The 19,387-nt window shown below is 59.7% G+C and overlaps 1 protein-coding gene across 2 annotated transcripts in view; it reads left to right on the top strand.

Annotated features, from left to right (window-relative positions):
- LOC119103614 (FERM and PDZ domain-containing protein 4) overlaps window positions 1-15,769 on the top strand; it is a 108,330-nt gene extending 92,561 nt beyond the window's left edge. For both annotated transcript variants that reach the window (XM_037227212.1, XM_037227219.1), the window contains 12 exons: window positions 479-615; window positions 5,471-5,690; window positions 6,352-6,429; window positions 8,844-8,948; window positions 9,828-9,957; window positions 11,542-11,773; window positions 12,639-12,759; window positions 13,131-13,307; window positions 14,003-14,203; window positions 14,564-14,680; window positions 15,127-15,263; window positions 15,653-15,769. In XM_037227212.1, the coding sequence (XP_037083107.1) occupies window positions 479-615; window positions 5,471-5,690; window positions 6,352-6,429; window positions 8,844-8,948; window positions 9,828-9,957; window positions 11,542-11,773; window positions 12,639-12,759; window positions 13,131-13,307; window positions 14,003-14,203; window positions 14,564-14,680; window positions 15,127-15,225 (1,617 nt within the window). In that variant the 3' untranslated portion in view covers window positions 15,226-15,263; window positions 15,653-15,769. The remainder of the gene's footprint in view (window positions 1-478; window positions 616-5,470; window positions 5,691-6,351; window positions 6,430-8,843; window positions 8,949-9,827; window positions 9,958-11,541; window positions 11,774-12,638; window positions 12,760-13,130; window positions 13,308-14,002; window positions 14,204-14,563; window positions 14,681-15,126; window positions 15,264-15,652) is intronic.
- The last annotated feature ends 3,618 nt before the right edge of the window (window positions 15,770-19,387 follow it).

Raw genomic sequence — 19,387 nt, 5'->3', positions numbered from 1 at the left:
CTTCCAGTGAGCTGCCGTGTGTTGTCGTAACCTGTCCGCCCCGTGTTTCGCCGGGGAAAAGAGGTTTGGAGCGCGGCAGTTATGTGCGATCGCTGGTAGCGTGAACGCAGGGAGCTTCATTACTCTTTTCCGGTTATATGTTCCAGAGCGTGTCTCAACGACATCTCGAGTTGTATATTTACAAAGATCTGCATTAAAAATGTCTTCACAGCCTGTCACCACTTGAAGTGCAAAATTGACGGAAGAAGCGGACAAAAACATTGTACTTCTGCGTTTGACTCGATTACGCCCATACCTCTTTTAAGCGTTTGTCTGTTCCAAAAGCTGCAATGCGCCGTGCGTCCCCTCACTCAGGAAACCACCCCAATTCGCTCACCACCACTGCTACAGCACCACCTTCAGCTCCGCCTGCCATCCCGTGCCGCTGCGTCTCCCCCGGCCGCCGCCTGTCGTGACCACGCGCCCGCCCGTTTGGCAGTGCTGCACGGACGTGGTGCAGGAGCGGTTCGCACCCGAGCTGAAGTACGACATCGCGCTACGGCTGGCAGCGCTGCACGTGCACCAGCACGCGCTCTCCAACAATCTGCAGGGCAAGATCACCGTCAAAAACATTGAGTGAGTCGGCCGTGCCAGCCGCGCGGTAATTCCGCTAATGCACAGCCGTCGCCGCCGGTCCCAGAAGTGCGCGCGGGATAATCTAAATGCCCCCGGCGGACTACGCGCCGGAATGGGAGCAGCCGGACGACGGGAAAGGCCGGCGCACACGAGGCTGCCCCGGCTGAGAGCGAAGGGTTGGTGAGGTTTGCTTCATTTGCGTTGGACTGTGTTTACGGATGTTAGGAATGTTTTACACGGGGAGCATTAGGCTCGATGCCTCGCACAGCTCATTGGGGCTTCCCTACACATGCTACGGACTTACGGTAGTTGCAAATTATCCATCTCTATTTAGTCTTTTTCACTTTGTGTTTTGCATTTTTGCACTGTGACGTCACGGAGCATCTTGTGGATTTATCTCTGCCTCTTTTCATTTATTTTCTTCCCCCATCTCTTTTTCGCATCAGCACCGCCTCCTTGCGCCATTGCTGCCGCGACGGTGGCCTGTTCACGTAGCGCCGCCGACAAACATGGTAATGGTATCCTCTGCCGGTGCGGGCGCTGCAGACACAATGCCCGGTTGTTTGCCCGACTGTGGCGGGATGGGCCCTCCCGCGGGTGTTGGCCCGACTCAGCTGTCGGCGCTGCTGTGCTGGGCAGCCCGCCGCTGACCCCGTGTGGCCCGGTGGCCTCTGGTGACCTCTGCCGACCTCTGGCCAAGCAGTCGCCGTAGATTGGAGCGACTAGCAGGGTTCTGATAAGCAGGCAAACGCTGTATTGATCGGCGATGGGGTAACTAACGTGCAGAAATACCGGTTCGAAAGCTCGAAGGAATATGATTTGGTGGATCACAGTGTCATAGCGCCCGTCACAAAAACAAGAATGTTGAGCGTTTGATTGTGCGAATTGAAAACAAAACGGGGATTCAGTATGAGAAAAATGTTGCTCATCTCTCAACAACCTTCATACGCAATTAACGCAATTTATATATACAATATCCTATCCTATAGACCTGTCTGCGCCATTTCCTCTCCCACTACCGATTGCGTGACTCGAGCACCACCGCCGAACAGTTCCTGGCCCTCCCGATCGAACCCTGCTTATAATGCATCCGGTCGTCGCCGCCGCGGCCTGTCTATCGCCTCGCCGTCACGCCATCTCTCCCCCGACCTCACGCCATCACGCCGATGGACCCGGCGAGGCCTAACACGAGCCCTCATCCCGTCACCGACGCCGCCATCTGTCTGGTGCCCCAGCATCGTGCCACCGCTCTCCCGACCTCACACCATTGCGCCACTGCTCTCTCGACCCCACGCCATCGCGCCACTGCTCTCCCGACCTCACACAAACGCGCCACTGCTCTCCCGACCTCACACCATCGCGCCACCGCTCTCCTGACCTCGCACCATCGAGCCATGTCTTTCCCGACCTCACACCATTGTGTTCACCGCTCTCCCGATCTCACACCATCGTGCCATGTCTCTCGCAACCCTACACCATCGGGCCATGTCTCTCCCGACCTTACACCATCGGGCCATGTCTTTCCCGACCTCACACCATCGGGTCATGTCTCTCCCGACCTCACACCATCGGGACATGTCTCTCGCGACCTCACGCCATCGCGCCATGTCTCTCCCGACCTCACACCATCGGGCCATGTCTCTCCCGACTTCACACCATCGCATCATATCTCTCCAAGCTCACGCCATCACACCGATCGCCACCGGCGCGGCCTGACGCGTACCCTCATCCCAGAGCAGCGACCGCCGGCCACGCAGCGCCCGAGCCGAGCCTAGCCGGCCGGGCCGGGCCTCATTTGGGCCGATCGTCGGCCGCGAATTAGCGTCGAGCCACCGGCCTAATCCGCCTCATTAGTTGATCGCGCTCGGCGGCCCGGGGCGCCGCCGCTGTTTGTTCGGCGGCAGGAAGCCGGTCGGCTCGTGGAGACAGAGCAATTTATCAGGCGATCTGTTTACCTGACGATCAGCCGCGGCGATTAATGGGACGGCGACGGCGACTCGCGCCGGTGGCTGTGCTCTGACAGGGTCACTGGCGCCGGCGCCTCTTCTGGGCCGCCGTCGCCGCCGGCGCCGCGCCGTCGGCCGGCCGGCTCTGGCGGGCTTCAGAGGCGCCGCGTGCGTCGCGCGTCTGCTCGCCGCCGCCTGGAGCGACGAGGCTGCAGCGGCACCGGCGATGAAAGGAGCCGAGGATCTGGCTGCGGTTCGGCTGTCGGTCGGGGAATGCGAAATGTCTCGAACGCCACACAGGCGCCCTCTGGGGGAAGATGGTCGATTGGTATGTCTGCTTCTGTTGGGACCGTTTCCCAGGGGATGGTTCGAGGGGGGGGTGGGGCGACAATGATTGAGAACCGCTGCCCGGTTCCGGCCTTGTCAAGCCATTTTCCAATAAGGGCTGACGCTGTTACACTCGTAGACGCTAGTGCAGCCCGACACCCCACCGATTGCCAGCTGCATTTCCGATAATCCCAACAGCCGGCCCGGCAGCCCCATTGCCTGCTATCGTTCCGCGCAATCCCGCGTGCCGATCAACGCCACGCCGCCCGCCCCGGCGCCGCCGCCGTGCCCCGCAGTTCGGCCCGAGCCCTTCCGCCAGTGCCGGGACAAACGCCAAGCCGCGCCGCCCAGTGCCGCATGCAGATAAGGCAGGGGGCTTTGCGCCAGATCCGGGGTCGTGGTCGGACCCGCTCCAGGGCAGCGCCGCCGCCGCCGATGCCATCAATTCTGCCATCGGCCCGGCCGTTGGGGAACGCCCCGCCGCCGCCGGCGGGGGAGAGACGGAGGTGGTCGGGGCGGAGCGCCGGAGGTCGGGCGCGGCGCCGTCTGAGTCCTGTCTGCCGGGACAGGACGCGGTTGGGCTCTGCGAATCGCGCGTTCTATTCGTGGCGATCCGTTTGGTTTGGCACTTCGTTTTTCAACGTGGAGTTTTTGCATGTCCCGAGAGATTTGTGTTGTTTGGAAAAACTGGCCGCCGTCCTTCCGGGTGCGAGTACGTAGTCGTGCCACCTCTCATCGAGGTGCTGTAAAACAGAACGGCTGAAGAGCACTCCACAAAAGCTAACACACTTGAAAGGAAGGGAAATTGAAAACACCGATGATCTTAACTCTGAAGATGCTCGTTTCTAGTACCAATATGCGCGCGAAAACAGTTGATCCGAAGGTGAGGTGCTGTCAAAGGCCGGCTGACAGCATACATACACCTGCCGGAGGCCAGCTGTTGGGATCGTCACCAGCCAGCTGGGAACGCTGTCAAACATCAGCTGAATCCGTGTCACGCAAGCCTGCTGCGGAAACACCTGAGAACTCTGTGGCGGTGCAAACGGAGGCCCTGCGCCGGCCAGCCTAAGCTCCGCCGCGAACCAGCTCGACTCTGTCACGTGCCGCCGCCTGCACCCGGCCGCCAGGGCGCCGTCACCAGGCCCGGCCACTAGGGCGCCGGGCCCGCGTGACGGGCCGGCAGCTGCGGCCCTCCCCCGGGCCACCTGAGGCCAGGCCGCATCTGGCGACAGCCATTAATGAACTGCCGCCGACGGCTGGTTAATCAGGCCGGCGCGTCGCAGACCCGCGGCGTCGCCCCTCCCGCCGCCCCCGCCCCCGCCCCCCGGCCGGCGGCACAGACGGTATGACGCCGCCGGCGGTGTTTAGGAGCGACGCTGGCGGCGGCGGCGGCGAGTGGACGATCGATTGGGTTGTTCGGTGCCGTCGCCGGCGGTGGCCGACGCCGCGGAGGATGCCGGGCGACGCGCTTCGGGAAGCGGCGGACAGCAGCGGCCTCGAGCGCCGCCGCCGGCGACGGCGACGGCGCGCGGTTTATCGTCCGATCGGGCAGTCGCACTGCACTGGCGACGGCCGCCTGCAAACAATGAGCGCGTGCCGCCGCTGCGTGGGGGTGGGGGAGGGTGGCGGGCGGGGAGAGGAGGCAGACGCGGCGACAGATAGAAGAGGAGGGAGGGAAGATGCGGGAGAGAGCGGGATTGAAATGGGTTTTCAGGTTTTCTCGTGGCCTGTCTGTGTAATGTGTTGCTCCGTTGGCCGACGGTTTGATGGTAGATGGGTTTTAGTAGGCTTATCGTGATATAGCTGTGAAATTCATTCTCGTGATCCTCTGAGGTCAATAAAATCCGCTATGTTCTACCGCCATGGCGTGGATTTATTGGGAGATATCTGTCATCTCGTTGCCATGTTTGGAGCCGTTTATCACTCCCTCGCCTAAGATTGGCGAGTTCTACACTAAGCTCTTGATGCTGACGAATGGCTTATCGTGCGCTGTAACCGCCAGCCGTTTGTGGTAACATTATCCTTTACTGACGGCGTCGGCACTCACCAAGTGATGCAAATGAGGACTCCTAACCCTTCGGGAATGCGGTTTCTCCAGATATGTGATACTCTGACACGTATGAGTGTCACTGCCAAAGAACTCGCCGGCAGCCCTAAGCCCCGTTCGTCTGCCATTTTTACATGATTTACACTTGGAAGGGAAAACGTGCCATGACAGCAAATTATGTATCATGGCACCCGTATTTTAAAGTCCGTTCGGTGTCGGTAAAATTGCCAAAATATCCTTGCGTTTCGACCGGATTGTGTGCAACATGCATGGTCTTGTCGGTTTGCTGTCCGAGCCGATCATTTAACACCCTGACGGATGTGTGGGTCGGCTAAAGTAGCTCCGCCTTTGACTGCATGGATTGAATCGGCAGGAAGCGACGCAGCGTCGACCGGGCCGGCGCCATCGAGCCCCTTTCATGCCGACAGGAGGCCCTAGGTGACTGCGGCAGAACGGTGCGCTTCGAAGGGAGAAGTTCAGTGTAAAGTGACCCCCCCCCCCCCCCCCCCAGTGACATCGCTTCTGTCCTCCTCAGGCGGGAGTTCGGCCTGGAGCGGTTCCTGCCCGTCTCACTGGTGGAGTCCATGAAGCGGAAGGAGCTGCGGAAGCTGCTGGCGCACTTCCTGAAGCTGAACCAGAGTCTGGTGGCGCCCGGACAGAAGCAGTTGACCGCGCTGCAGGCCAAGCTGCACTACCTGAAGATCATCTCCGACCTGCCCAGCTACGGCGCCAAGTGCTTCACCACCAACATCGGGGTAAGCGAGACAGCTGCAGACGTTGACCCCGGCCTAAGGACGCCAGAGTCTGGGCCAGGAAGGCGTGGCTGAGTGTTCGGTTCTGCGGTTCTCCTGCGCGGGGAGGAAGTCAAATGAATCTGAAAGATGTGGTTGTAGACAGTGCGGGACGTGGGACGCCTCGCGGTGGCATTGGACTCTTCCCCCTCGCTTTTCTTTCTCCACGCCCACGGATAGAGTAGCCGTGCCCACTGATCTTACAGTGACCTTTACCTTTGTCCTCCGGGCCTCCTCGTCAGTAGGCAACGCCTCGGGTGCGGAGGCACGGGTATTTCCTGCCAGCGCAGCACTCGCGAGTGCACCGAGCGCCCGTTGACAATGAGCGCGCCGCGTCCGCTGGAGCTGACTGTCGCGAGCTTGGCCGCGAGACTGTCGCCCGTCGACCGATCCCTGTTTACCGAGCGGCGGCGAATAATGCCGGCCGGCGGGAGTGGCCGGCGGGGCGGCGGTGGCTCAGCATCCGCACCACTGATGAGACGGCCGACTGCGAGCCGATTATACGACTCCCGGGGGGCGGGCCTCGCGCTGGGCCTCGCGCCGGGCCTTGCGCTGGGCCGCGCGCTGGGCGGCGCGCCGCCGGCAGCGGCCGCGTGCGAGGCTGACTCGGCCCTCGCTGCTGCAGGAGTCCAGCATGGAGACGGTGATCCTGGTCAGCCCCAAGTTCGGCATCAGCCAGATCAACAGCCTGAAGAGCAGCTCGGTGAGTGGGCGGCGATCGATGGCGCGCTTGTGGGACGACGCCGACGTCGCGCGGACGCCGCGCCCGCTCATGAGGTAGGCGGCAGACAGGGTCGTAGGCGCTCCAGGTGGCCGCGACGGCAGCTAGTGGGCGAGAGATCTGCGCCATCGCTTCGGGAAGAGTCTCGCGCGGCAGGACGCGAGTCGGCGACGGACTCATTCCACTGCAGCGCGCCGGATAGCAGCTGCTGATATAAACCAGTGGCTCATGAGATCCATGTTCTTGTTAGATTAGATTATGTCAGGGGTCGTTTGGCTGAGCATGACCTTAAAGCTCCGTGGTATTAAGGAGACGGTTACCAAAAGTCCGGCAGCTTCCTCCCACGTACCAAGCTCCACGTCTCATGTGTCGTGTGGGTCACTTGCTCTGCTTTCCCGTCAGAAGCCTCTTTCCCCACACACCCGTTATGCCGCCTCTGTTAGGAAAGCAAGAACTAGCAGACGCTGCGGCGCGGGTTTCGTTGCCGCCCCACCCCTCCCCCACCGCTCCCCTCCAGGCGGAAGCCAACGGCGGAAGTAGGCCAGCAAACTTTGGTGGTGTGCACAGGATCGTTAACTGGGCAAGTTCGACAATGAACCCTTCCCCGCTCGTACTTATCGCCGGCGCTGGCGGCCGAGCCACAGGAATGGGCTCGGCTGGGAGGGGGCCCGGTGCTGTTCCGGTCTGTGGCGTGAGAATGGGCTCGTGTTGTTCGTGATTAACCGGGCGTACTTTGCTTATGCCCGACGTTTAATGGTGGACATAAGACGGGCGATTTTCGGAGGTGATTGGCGGTGTGTACCTGGCAGTGCGATTCGTAATGCATGAGCTGCGCATGATGGACGCCCGGGGAAAGGAGGTTCCATAACGCATGGTAGATTTATCGAGGGCATGCACATTCAACGATCCAATGATCAGATATGTCAAGCATACAATCATATATTGTAGGACGAGGGCTCCATATACCTGGGGCCATGTTTGAGGTCGTAGACCTGACACCCGTCTGGGTCGCGTGGCTCCACGCTGTCGGCGCGATATGACCAGCGCTGCTGAGTTCCGGTCACACGAACAGCAGTAGGCTCGTGGTTCCAGTTCCGACAGTGGGCTTGCAAAAGGCGTCTGCGGACCAGATGCGAGCGCATGGTCGTGTCTTAAGGCATCGTCTGTGAAAGGTTGAAGACGCAGCCAAAGCCGCTCAACGTCCCTCTGTTGCACCCAGCAGCTGGCCTGCGCGCACCCATCACCAGTAGAACTTCATCAAAAAGGCCCAAATCATCACCCCGCCTGCACAAGCCGTCATTTGTTCGGACGGTGCGGCCGGACAGAACCGCGCATTTAGGAGAGGCGCTGACAGCCGGCAGGCCTCTGTGTAGCGTGCCTGTTGGACCGGCGCCGCTGTGAGGTCTGTGAGGCAGGCTGCATTGATCGGCGTGTCTCATGTGCACCGGAGGCCTCTCCATTACGTCCGCTGCGCAGGCCGGCCGGTCCCCTGAGGATGGCTGTTTGCCGGAGAGCGGCACGGGCACACACGGCCGCCGCCGCCCTGTGGGGCTGGGCCGGCCGGCTCCTAACCCCATGACCCCCACGCGCCGGCCTGAGCCCGGCCGGCTCAGCCGCGGCGGCCGGCGGGTCACTAACGCGCTCCCCTGGAGGCGGTGGCGGGCATGGCGTGCCCTGTATCGGCAGCGCGGCCTTAGCGGCTCCGTGGTAACGCCGGCAGGATATAGCGGCTCCGTGGTAACGCCGCGCGGCTTTGGCGCGGACGTGACCGAGCTAGCGAGGCAGCGTTAATGGGGTCAGCTGACGCGCGGAGTGGACACCCCGCGAGGAGGGGGAGGGGTTCTAACGGGCCTGGGGCAGAGGCCACCGGCCGTGTGGACAGCGGGCGCGGAATAGTGAACGCTCGGGGTGAGATACTGCTGGACTGGGTACCTCGGTCACGGATCTGTCGGTGGCGCGTAATGTAGGCAGGCCGTCTGAGTTTCCGCCAGATTATTGGCAACAGCGAAGACAACTCGCACGATGCGTTGGGCCTGCAGGGCGACATGTCTAGTGGCGTAGTGCTTTGTCGCAGACACATTCTCAGCTGTCGCTTGCCCTTTTCCGTACAAAGTCTAAGCCCGGTGTCTGCCACGTCTTCACAGTCGGCGACACCACCGCGTGCATACAAGCCAGTGTTGAAATCATTGTCTCTCGTGCCAAAAATAAACAAGACATCGAGTGCTCTGTGGTCAGGACTCACGCAGCAAGCACTGCTTGGCGTGGCGCTGAACCCAAAAATCCCCAATCAGAGCGTTTGGACTAAATCTCTAAAAAAGACTCCAAGCGCTGAATGGTGAGATTCTACTTTTGCGTCACGTTGGCTCGTCACCAAGCGTGCCGTGCCGCTGTTTCAGCCGGTGGCGCTGTGCGAGGTCGCTGACCTGGCCGAGCTGGAGGTGACCCGGGAGCACGAGCTCTCGCGCCGCGTGGAGCTGATCTTGAAGGATCCGGAAAAGCCGGTGAGTGGTGGGGTTATCTTCTGTCTTTCGGACAAACTGCGAACTCGCTGTCGCCACTCCGGGCACTCGCTGTCGCCACTCCGAGCACGCCACGTCATACCACAGTGATCGCTGCTGGCTCGATGAGGGCGATGACTGCTGTCTGACGCTGTTTGCTGATCGATGAAGTTATTTCTCCCATGGGAGAAATAATGTCTCCGATCGCGCATTGGTCGTCAATGATGTCGTAAAACACTTGGTGACAACTATGACGCGAAATTATCGTCTATTTATAATATATATATATATATATATATATATATATATATATATATATAGTATCTTCTATTTATATCTTATATAAACTAAGCGTAACCGCGTAGACGATGCTAGCAAGGGTCTGGGTGTTCCAAATCGACACACCAATACACCTTTCTCCCCACCCTCTTCCGCCCGACGCGATCGCAGCGCTGGATGGCCGAGGTCACGCGTTACTCCTTTAAATGCAGTGGGCTCACCCTTCCTCGGCTTCTTCTGCTGCGCACAAATCGCCACCGGAAGGTGTCGTACCACTCACCCATGTCGTCACTCATAGGTGTCGTATCAGTGCACATCACACGTAATGCTGCAGAGGTCTGAATCTAGTATCCACAGCACTACGAGTGCGTATAGTTCGTCTTCGAGCGTACCTCCTACGCCTGTCAGATCACTCCTTGTTCGCCGTGTGACCCAGTGTAAACTCCGTTCCACCCGCTGACACACCGATCACGCCGTGCCACTGTCACTGCTGGTCCGCTCGGACGTCGCGCCGTGCCCTGTCATCCGCCGCCGTCTGTGTGACCCTGCCGTCGGCTGGCCCGTGTCGGCGCGTGTCTGAGCGGCGCCCGGCGCTGTCGGCAGAGGGTCGCGCTGAGCTTGGACGAGCGCGACGCCGCGGAGCTGGTGCTCGCCATCGGCGGCTACTACCTGCTGGCGGCCGGCCGCTCGCTGCCCGTGCGCCAGGACCGCTCCGCCCAACAGGACGACACCGGTACGTTTGCGGTCTTCTGCGAGGGGTGGGGGGAGGCTCGTGTCCCGCCTGTCGCCCAGGTTGGACGACGCCGGTTCGTCCTCACACGAGGGAACGTCTCTTGCGGGGGGGGGGGCGGGGGGGGGAGGGCTCGTGTCCCCGCCTGTCAGCCGGGTGGACGACTCTGGTACGTCCGCACTGTCGGTGGACATCGCCTGCGGGAAAGTGAGGACGGGCTTGTGTCTCCGCCTGTCAGCCAGGACAGGCTCGCCGTGGATCCCGATGGCGGCACGTCCACTGAGAGGAGAAAAGGAGATCGGAAAGGAATGACGAGATCGATGCACGAGGCTATTAGTGGAGGGGAGGACAGTGGCCTCAAGTGAATCACTGCGCTCAAATGGCCCAGCATGCTGCTGTCAGCGAGTCCAATCTGGGCCCTTGAACGCGCCCCGCTGATACGGCTCTCGTATAGCTCGGCTGTTTGCTCGGCTGCGTTTATTTCCGTGCAGATAATCATCTTCGACCAGGTGCGCCGTGTCACGTGTCCACGCGTGAATGCGTGTGTGTGTGTGTGTGTGTGTGTGTGTGTGTATGTATGTGTGTGTGTGTGTGTGTGTGTGTGTGTGGTGTGTGTGTGTGTGTGTGTGTGTGTGTGTGTGTGTGTGTGTGTGTGTGTGTGTGTGTGTGTGTGCGCGCGCGCGCGCGTGTGCGTGTGCGTGTGCGTGTGGTTGTAAGTATGGGTGTGGGTTTGAGTGTGGGTATGTGCGCGCATGCGTGCGTGCGTACGTACGTACGTGCGTGCGTGTGTGCGTGCGTGCGTGCGTGTGCGCGTGTGTGTGTGTTGGGGCTGGTGGGGAGGGAGGGGGTACTGTGCGCGCGCGCGAGTGTGCGTGCGCGTCCTGGCCTGCCCAGCCGATGGGTGCTGAGCTCTTAGCTGGGCCAATCAGCCAGTCATGCAAGCGGAGGATCGGCACACATTCTGGCGCCAGAGCGGCACAAGACAACGACGCTCCCGTCCGCCCGCTATGATCGTGTTACTGACGCTTTCAGCGTGTGTGCGTGCGATCCGCCTCAGCGGCCTCAGTTCGACCCAATTTTCCCAAACCTTCGCTGAATGCGGTTCTGCCGCCAACCCTGATTGGTAAAGGGCCTATTAGCGCTGTTACGAACAGCTGCTAGTGAGTTGTACATCAAAGGCGCGGCGGTGCCGGCGTGAATCGGTCGACATCGCTCGGTGCGTTGTCGGATCGCAGCGGTCCCTGCCCTGGCCGTCGTCCGTCCGTCTCCTCAGTGACGGGGAGATGCGGGGGGCACGTGTCGGCGTCAGGCCGGCTGTGTCAACTCCGCGACGTCGACGGGCGCCTAACGTGATGACTAGCCTGACGCCTAACCTGACGCCTAACCTGACGTCTGACGAGATGCCTAACCTAACGCCCGACCTGATGCCTAACCTGACGCCTAACCTGACGCCTAACGTGACGACTAAACTGACACCTAACCTGACGCCTAACCTGACGTCTGACGAGATGCCTAACCTGACGCCTGACCTGACGTCTAAACGAACGCCTAACTTGAACCCTGACCTAACGTGACCCCCTCCCGCAGCGCCGCCGTACCACAGCACCCACGCGGTGGCGCCGTCGCCGTGGAGCTACACGGGCGGGCCGGCCGAGCTGCGGCCGGCCGACTTCTCGCTGCCGCCGCCATACCGGGCGGCGCCCGAGCAGGCGGCCGCGCTGCTCAACGGCCACGCCTCGGACGAAGAAGCCGAGCAGGCCGAGCCCAGCCCGGCGGAGCGCCGCCGCCTCGCCTCCGTCGACAAAAACATGAACAAAACGTGAGCAGCACCGCGAGGCGAGCTTGTTAAAGCGGCGCACGGCGTGGTGCCGGAGCTGGAGTGGATCCCAGGCGCGCTAAGGGTCGCCAGGAAAACGCGATCAGGGCTGGGGTATTCGCTGGGTGCGTGCGAAGCCGGAGTGCAGCTTGAAGGCCCGTAATCAAGGAAAGTAGCTGTTAATAGTGAATTATGGTGGTAAAAAATGGCTAGTTTTTGTGATGTGAAGGGGTCGCAATAGAGTTTAAGTAGGCTGAACCCGGCATGATTCACGTCCTGGCGTGGAACACGTCGGAGCGGTGCGCCCGGCACCGCCACCTGTGTGCTTCCCTGTTTGTTTCGAACGTGAGGCATAGTGGCTTGCTTAGCATTATTGCGAAAAGAATCTTCTTGCTGCGAACTTTGCTCGTTTTCTGAGTATGTTCATTATGCCGAAGTTTTGTTTAAATGTGCACCTGTCTCACTTGATTCTGTCGAACTCCTCGGAATGCGTGGCATTTGTTGGTTGTTAAAATGCATTTATCATCCTCATCACTCACTTTGAGTTCCAAGATTAACGATTTCCACCCACCATATTCTGCAGCTCCGGGCAAGGCTCAGCATAATTCAACAGTGCTCCCTGTTCTCATTCTTTTTATTCCATTTTCTGCTAACGGCGTCCAGAAGACTTCATCTACACCGCTCATTTGAATACCCAGGAATATTGTCGTGAATGCTTTGAGAGCTTATGTGGCCTGCAGTCGGTTCTTTTAGAAGCGTTTTATTTCAGAGCCTCCCGCCTTCGTCGTCCTTCTGGCGCCGACCTCTGAGCGAGCCCTGGGTGATGGATGCTATTCCGTACTCCCTAAACTTAGCCTCGTCTTGACAGGACGGAGACAAATGCGAACCTCGCCGGCTTCGGTACGGTAAATGGCAAACACGACTTCATCCCGGGGGCTGGTGAAAAAGAAGAGGATGATGCCAGTATTGCTGAAGCCAAAAACAATGAGGTGAGAGAGAAAATATGCTGGTAACCCTCATATAGAACATGCTGGAAAGGAAAGATGCCTCTCAACTGTCCGCTAAATAGCAGGTCAAGCTGGGAAGTGATTTTTACATTTGACAGTAATAGAGCATATCGATATTAATGATCTCGAATAGGAGTTGCGATAGTGCGAGCTCCAAGCCCCATGAATGTAATGCATAATCAGCATAAGAATCATGCATTCGACGCGAAATGCCGCCGCCTCACGGACCTCAGCATGACCCCTCCGACCCGACATAAGCTCCACACCTCACCACCCCCAACCGTCCCTGGCCCGATGGTGACCCTTACCACCCGTCCGCCCCCTCTGACCCTGCGCTGACCCCGCGACCGCAGGTGATCGAGCGGCTGGCAGGCATGCGCCAGCTGGTGGCCGACGCCGAGAACTACCTGACCTCGTCGCGGCCCGAGGACGCCGAGTCGCTCCGCTCCGCGCTCTCGCTCTCGCGCTCCGAGTCGGAGACGGCATTCGGCCCGCTGAAGCACAGCGACAGTCTGCTGCTCATCTCGCAGGTGAGCTTGGGGGCGGGGGCGGCTCATCTCGAAAGTGAGCTGGGGGAGAGGGGGGGCGAGGGGCTCATCTCTCAGGTGAGCTGGGGGGAGGGGCTTATCGCGGAGGTGAGTTGGGGATGCTCATCTCGCAGGTGAGCTGGAAGGGGGGGGGACTCATTTCGCAGGTGAGCTGAGGAGGCTCATCTCGCAGATGAGCTGGAGGGGGGCTTATCTCGTAGGTGAGCTGGGGAACTCATCTCGCAGGTGAGCTGGAAGAGGGGGGGGGGGCTCATTTTGCAGGTGAGCTGGAAGCTACGCGAGTGCGGACGGGCTGGCATTGGCACCGTTTGGCTCTCTTTGCTTGGCTGGGAATGGCTGTGTATTGTTTTTGCGTCTGGAGCACTCTGTATTGTTTTTGCGCGCCGAGCACAGCTGTGAGTGCGAACAACGAGCGCTTGGTATGCGTTCAAGCCGCAGGTATCGGAAGCCGCGGGCTATTAGAAGCCATAGGCATCCAGGATTTAGGCTAGCTGGCTCTCGTTTCCTTCTAAATTGACCTTGCCGCCACAATCGCATCGTCACGTACGACTGATTTTTTTTTATCAAATCATTCAACAACGTTTCAAAGTGGACGCGTTGAGAAAGTTTATGCATTGCTGTCCTCGGCTTGCGGCGGGTTTATCAGGTGTAACAGTGGTGTCTGTGTTCTGTTGCAGACCTCCAAGGACCGCCTAGATGGGGTGCAGGGAATCAAGCTTCCAGACGTGGACCATTCGGAGAGTGACACTGATTCACTGTCCACGCCCACCGGGTCGCCCTATCGGCGACCTAATCAAGTACAGCCTCAGAAGGCGACCGCTGGAGGAGCCAGCTTCGGCTTGCATAGTCCAGATAACGTGTCTGATGGGAAATTGAAGGTACGTCGGTGTGCAGCGCGGAAGAGCTTCTCAGTTAAAGGAATGTGCGAATATGTTTTGAGCTCGGCGATATTGACTTTTGATAGTGAAATTTAGTAGACGGAATTGCCATGTGGCGTCGAGTGGGGTTGGGGACATAATCAAATCGGTCATTTCTACTTCAGTTCGACGCCTTTTTCACAAAGTTTGTAACTAATTTGTTGATGCGATAGCATCTCGCACTCGATCTAAAACACTTTAGAGTACTTGGTAATTGAAAGCCCTTCCGGTACGATAGGAGTATGCCTCACAGCCGCCGGGCGCCTGTGACGTCACAGCTGTGGGGCTCCCGTGACGTCACATGTCCTGCCGTGCCTCCAGGACGTACTGCAGAAGACGAACGGGGTCGGCGAAGCAGCCCTGCCCGACGGCGCCCTCTACCTGGACCCGGACATCATCGACCTCACTATGATCCCGCCGCCCATGACACCGGACGAGGTCAGTGACACCGCTGCGACCTATGACACGGGAAAAGGCCGGCAACATCACCATGGCCTCGCCGTCCGTGACGCCGGCCGGTGTCAGTAACAGCGCCATGGTCCCCACCACACCGGACGCAGTCAATGACCACGCCCTGCTCGGTCGCCGGAGCTTCCCCAGCTCCCCCCGCTTCCCCCGCTCCCCCGCTCCCCCGCATCTCCGCCCATCGTCTGTCATCCTCTCTGACGCGTATTACCCTGGCGCGTCTGACGCGGCGTGGGCTGCGGCCCCTCCGCCCGACCCGCGATCCTGGGCGTGATCCCAGGGGCCGGCCTTCGCTCTCTCGCTGCAGTGAAGAGATGCTCCGAAAGCCGCTTGCCCCGAGGCTGGTCATTGCCATCACCGCGTGTGCCGCCGGCGTCGTCGCAGTGTCGGACGGCTGACGGATGTCGGCGGCCCGACAGGACGGTCCCGCGCGGATCCCGCCCGAGCTTGTCGACCCCGCCGACGCCGTTCGCCGACCGCGAGACGCTCGAGGCCGAGCTGCAGGCGCTGGAGCGTGACCTCGGGGACCTGGACAGGGTCGGCGAGCTGGTGCGAGGTCAGAACGGTCGCCTGCAGCGCTACAATGGCGCCCTGGGTGGTGGCATGATACGCCGATGCTTTGGTCGAATACGCTCTATTTTTGTGTCCCGAGATGTTCTGATTACATCGCTCTATTTCTGGCGGAATGAAGCCTTCGGAGAGTGTTTGGCTGTCTTTATTGTGTGTCTCGTAACTTCTTTTAGTTAATGAAATGAAAGGGAAATTAAAACGATGCGTGTTTAAAAACCCGACAGTGATCAACGCTTATCTTCGCCAAGTTTGTACGCTATATTTTAAACTTTCGTCTGTTTTGTGTGGAAGCACCGTTCTTCTCGCGTGGCGTTTGAACCTTCGTAATCCCGGGCCTGACGTTTCTGAGATTCATGCGGTTCGCGCCATCCCCAGCTGCCGCCATCATATCTCCCGAGGATTCACCAAGCAGCGGGTTCAGCTCACAGCCGACCGGCTCCGATATCGACAGTCTGATCGCCACCCTGACCATGCCGCCGCCGCCCTCTGACCTGGAGGTAGGTCAAGTCGCACACCCCTGACATCGACAGTCTGTTCATCCACCCTGACAATGCTCCGCCGCCCTCTGACCTGGGGGTAGGTCAGGTCGCACGCCCTCTAACATCCACAGTCTGTTCAGTCACCCTCGCCATGCTGCGGTTGGTCTCTAAGTTGAAGACAGGTCACGCTTGTGTACTCACCAAAATAAAACAAATTGGGTTATTCCCTCATCCTGCAGACTCTCCGGATCAATAAACACTTGGTTTTGATGTGGGTTTCTCGCAGTGTTTTGTCGGTAGGTCGGGTAGCACTCTGTTGTAACGATTTAAGCAGACTGGCAAGCTTGCTAAGGCCAGGCAGCGGCCGTCTGTTCAGCCGTTGTTATGTCAGGTCCGCTGACATGATGTCTCTGGCGACCAGCATGTTTATCCGCATACACCGTTAAATCTGCTCTTCGTCGCTTGTAAGTTTGTACGACGTGAACCCTTCCATTTTCGCCAGTTTTTATCGGATTTAACTTTTGGAAACATGATGGCTATCGCAGGATAAAGTGTGATGGACAAAAGTTGGAATGTGGCATCGAAAGACGTGAAGCTAGTCTACGTCACATAAATGGAGAGATTGAAGCTGCGATGATGAAAACAGAAAATAGATGAAAAAGTTATGAAATGCGATGCCGTCATTTTATTTGCGTAATAACGGGATGAAAATATCACCCACCCACATGCGTACTAACTTTGAACTATGATCAGGCCTGCTTTGATATGGCTATGGTCGTCACATCGCAGAGAACGTTTGAGCTTCAGGTGGTATCTGGTATTTTTCAAATTTGGATGTTCTTCTGAGTCGAGGGCCGCTTCGCATGAAACACTAGCTTCTGAAGTCAACATAACGCAGCACGATACATGCCCTCGTAACACTAGCACACGCAGCGAGCATGGTAGCAGCAGGCAGCTGACCGATGCCTGACCTGACCTGACCTGACCTGACCTGGCCTGGCCTGCGGCAGGTGGCGCCGCGAGTGCGGTCGGACGAGTCGCCGGTGGTGGAGCTGACCCGGGACGAGATCGCCTCCTTCATCATCCCCCCGCCGCCGAGCGCGGCCGGCAGCACCCCGGCGCAGGTGAGCCTCCCCCTCACCCATCTTCCACCCGTACCGGCTGTTCCGCCGTCACTTCGCCTCCCCCGGCCTCACGCCCCAGTGTAGTTTCGCGACGAACGGTGCTCTGTGTGCTTCCGTTAGCGTTCTGAGTGTTTTCCGGCACCTAGCACAGTGATTGTTTAGACTAGCAGCCGACGTACTGGCGCCTGTCTGCTCCTCGTTCCGCCCCCCCCCCCCCCCCATGTCCCACCTGCGCGTAATTCACTCTTTATGTCTGCCTAGAGAAATCACCACACCGTAGCGCCCTCCTCGCATGTTGTTTGTGTGCGCGTGTGTACCACCGGCCCGGGTCCCCCGAGTCGACGCCGGAAGGGGCTTGACCGGCCGCGCCGCGCGCCTCCCAGGCCGAGGAGGAGGGCCACTACGACGCCAACCCGGTCTCCGGCGTGGATGAGCTGCGGGTCACGAACAGCGCCGTGTCGCGCGCCGGCCGCGGCCGCGTCGGCGCCAAGATCGCCTCTCTCCAGCAGCAGCTGCGCTCGGCGCAGGCCAATGGAACTAGTCAGGTACACGGCGGCGCGCCGATAGCCGCCGATGACGTCATCGATCACGCGATCCGACCCATTGTAGGGACGTACGGGTGCGGCGGGCGGCGGGGAGGAAGAAAAAGGCTCGGTGCGCAGGCGTAAGGCGAGATGGAACTCCTGGGGGCGCACGCACTGTGTAGTTTTGGTATTGGCCAGAGCACGCCACTGAGGGCCTTTCCCACGGTGTTGGAGTTCTGTGCGCAGTAGAACTGTTGGCATGTGTGTTATCGGGACTTCGTGCGATTATATGGGTTGCTCAGTTGTAAATCATGTAGTTTGTCTAACTCGCCACGAAGTCTTGTGCTGGCAGCCACCTTTCGAAAATGGTAGCTCAGTACCTCTGCAGAAAATAATGAAAACCAAGGACAACCTACCGGTGCCTTGGTGACATCTTTTGGTTTTGTCGATACCCCTATTTGGCGAATGTGCTGCCATCTTGGTAGGCGCAGTGCAACTAATGATTTTCATTTCGGATCAGCGTCACATTTGTTGGCTCCGCGAGAAACATGGCTTTCATTAGGACTGGAAGACCGCGGTGAAGGAAATTAGTCTGTTCGGGGCCGGTTGATTTAACCTTAACGCTCCTAGCGCTAGGCATGGCGCCGCGACGCTCTAGATGTCCGACACTCCCCCAAGTGGGATACGGGCAAGACGTGGTCTACTTTGCTTCCAGATCTTTTCGGTGTTTGCCCATCAGACTGCCCGGCGGAACTTTCGCCCGTTTCTTTCCACATTGCCATCGAAGTCTTGTTGTTAGCTGTTGCAAGCCATGGGCTTTCACCATTCTGGACGATCATGACTGCACTTGGCGAGGTTGTCGCCCCAATGAAGCCCCGGGCGAACAGGGTTTGATTTCCTCACAACATTCCAAACCTCTCCGAGAGGTTATTATTGCTTAGCTGTGTGTCAGATCGCGTTCGACGCCGCCTGACTGGCGCGCCGTTCGCCAGGTGGCCGAGGCCTTCGCTTCGGACCAGAAACTGGAGCGGGCTCTGGAGGAGAATGCGCGTGTCTTCCGTACCCTGGAGCGGCGGCGGGCAGGCGGGGCCGCGCCGCCACCGCCGCCGCCGCGGCCCGCCGGCCGGCCGGCCGTCGGCAGCCAGCTGCCGCCGCTGCCGCCCAAGCCGCTGGTGGCGCGACCGCTGCAGGTGCGTCGCCGCCCCGCAGGCAGGAGCGGAGTCCTGTGGGGCTGAACCCCTGGTGTGCCGCGAGGAGGCGATGTGCTCTTCAGGGGCGCTTGCTTTTCAACCACTTTTAAGCTGTTTATCATCACTATCATACTTTGTGACAGTGATGTATAGTGATTAGATGTCCATAAGTCTCCCTGAAACGGCAGCTCTCCCCGTTAGCCCGGAAGTGATCATGTCTGGCCGAAAGGACTCTTATCCAAACAACCAAACACATTCTCCAAATTGAGCCGCAAGACGGCGGGGTTCGTTCGTTTAATTGTCCAAACTTCTGTTCGCGGTCTGTTTTCCTAACGGTACTTTCCATCTATCCAGAATATGTTTACCGCCAGCCTTGCTACGCGCTCCCGATGTTGACGTCTTTGGGAAGCGTTGGTCCCCCAACTCGAGTGGTTCGCGTAGCACCTCCTCTTGGCTCTGACCCCTTGCGATCTTCGTCTCGACAGGAACCGCCGCCGACGGCGGCCGAGTTTCCTCCGGCGCTGCCCTCCCGGCTGCGGCGTCCGGCGACGCAGCGCTCGCTTCCTGCGGCGCCGCCCTCTCCGCAGCGGGCGGCAGGGCGACCGGCAGCGCCCACGCCGCCACACTCACCGGGCGGCCGCAAGCCTCCGCCGCCGCCTCCGCCGGACCGCTCGCCTCGCCGCCTGCCGCTGCCGCCGCCGCCACCGCCGCCGCCGTCGCGGCCGGCCGCGCCCGAACCGGCGCCCGAGCCGGCGCTCGAGCCGCCCCTGGAGACGAGCTCGCCGCGCCTGCC

This window comes from Pollicipes pollicipes, unplaced genomic scaffold (genome assembly GCF_011947565.3).
Source record: "Pollicipes pollicipes isolate AB1234 unplaced genomic scaffold, Ppol_2.1 Scaffold_2555;HRSCAF=2994_pilon_pilon_pilon, whole genome shotgun sequence".
Lineage (NCBI taxonomy): Eukaryota > Metazoa > Arthropoda > Thecostraca > Pollicipedomorpha > Pollicipedidae > Pollicipes > Pollicipes pollicipes.
This window is presented reverse-complemented; position numbering and strand designations above follow the sequence as displayed.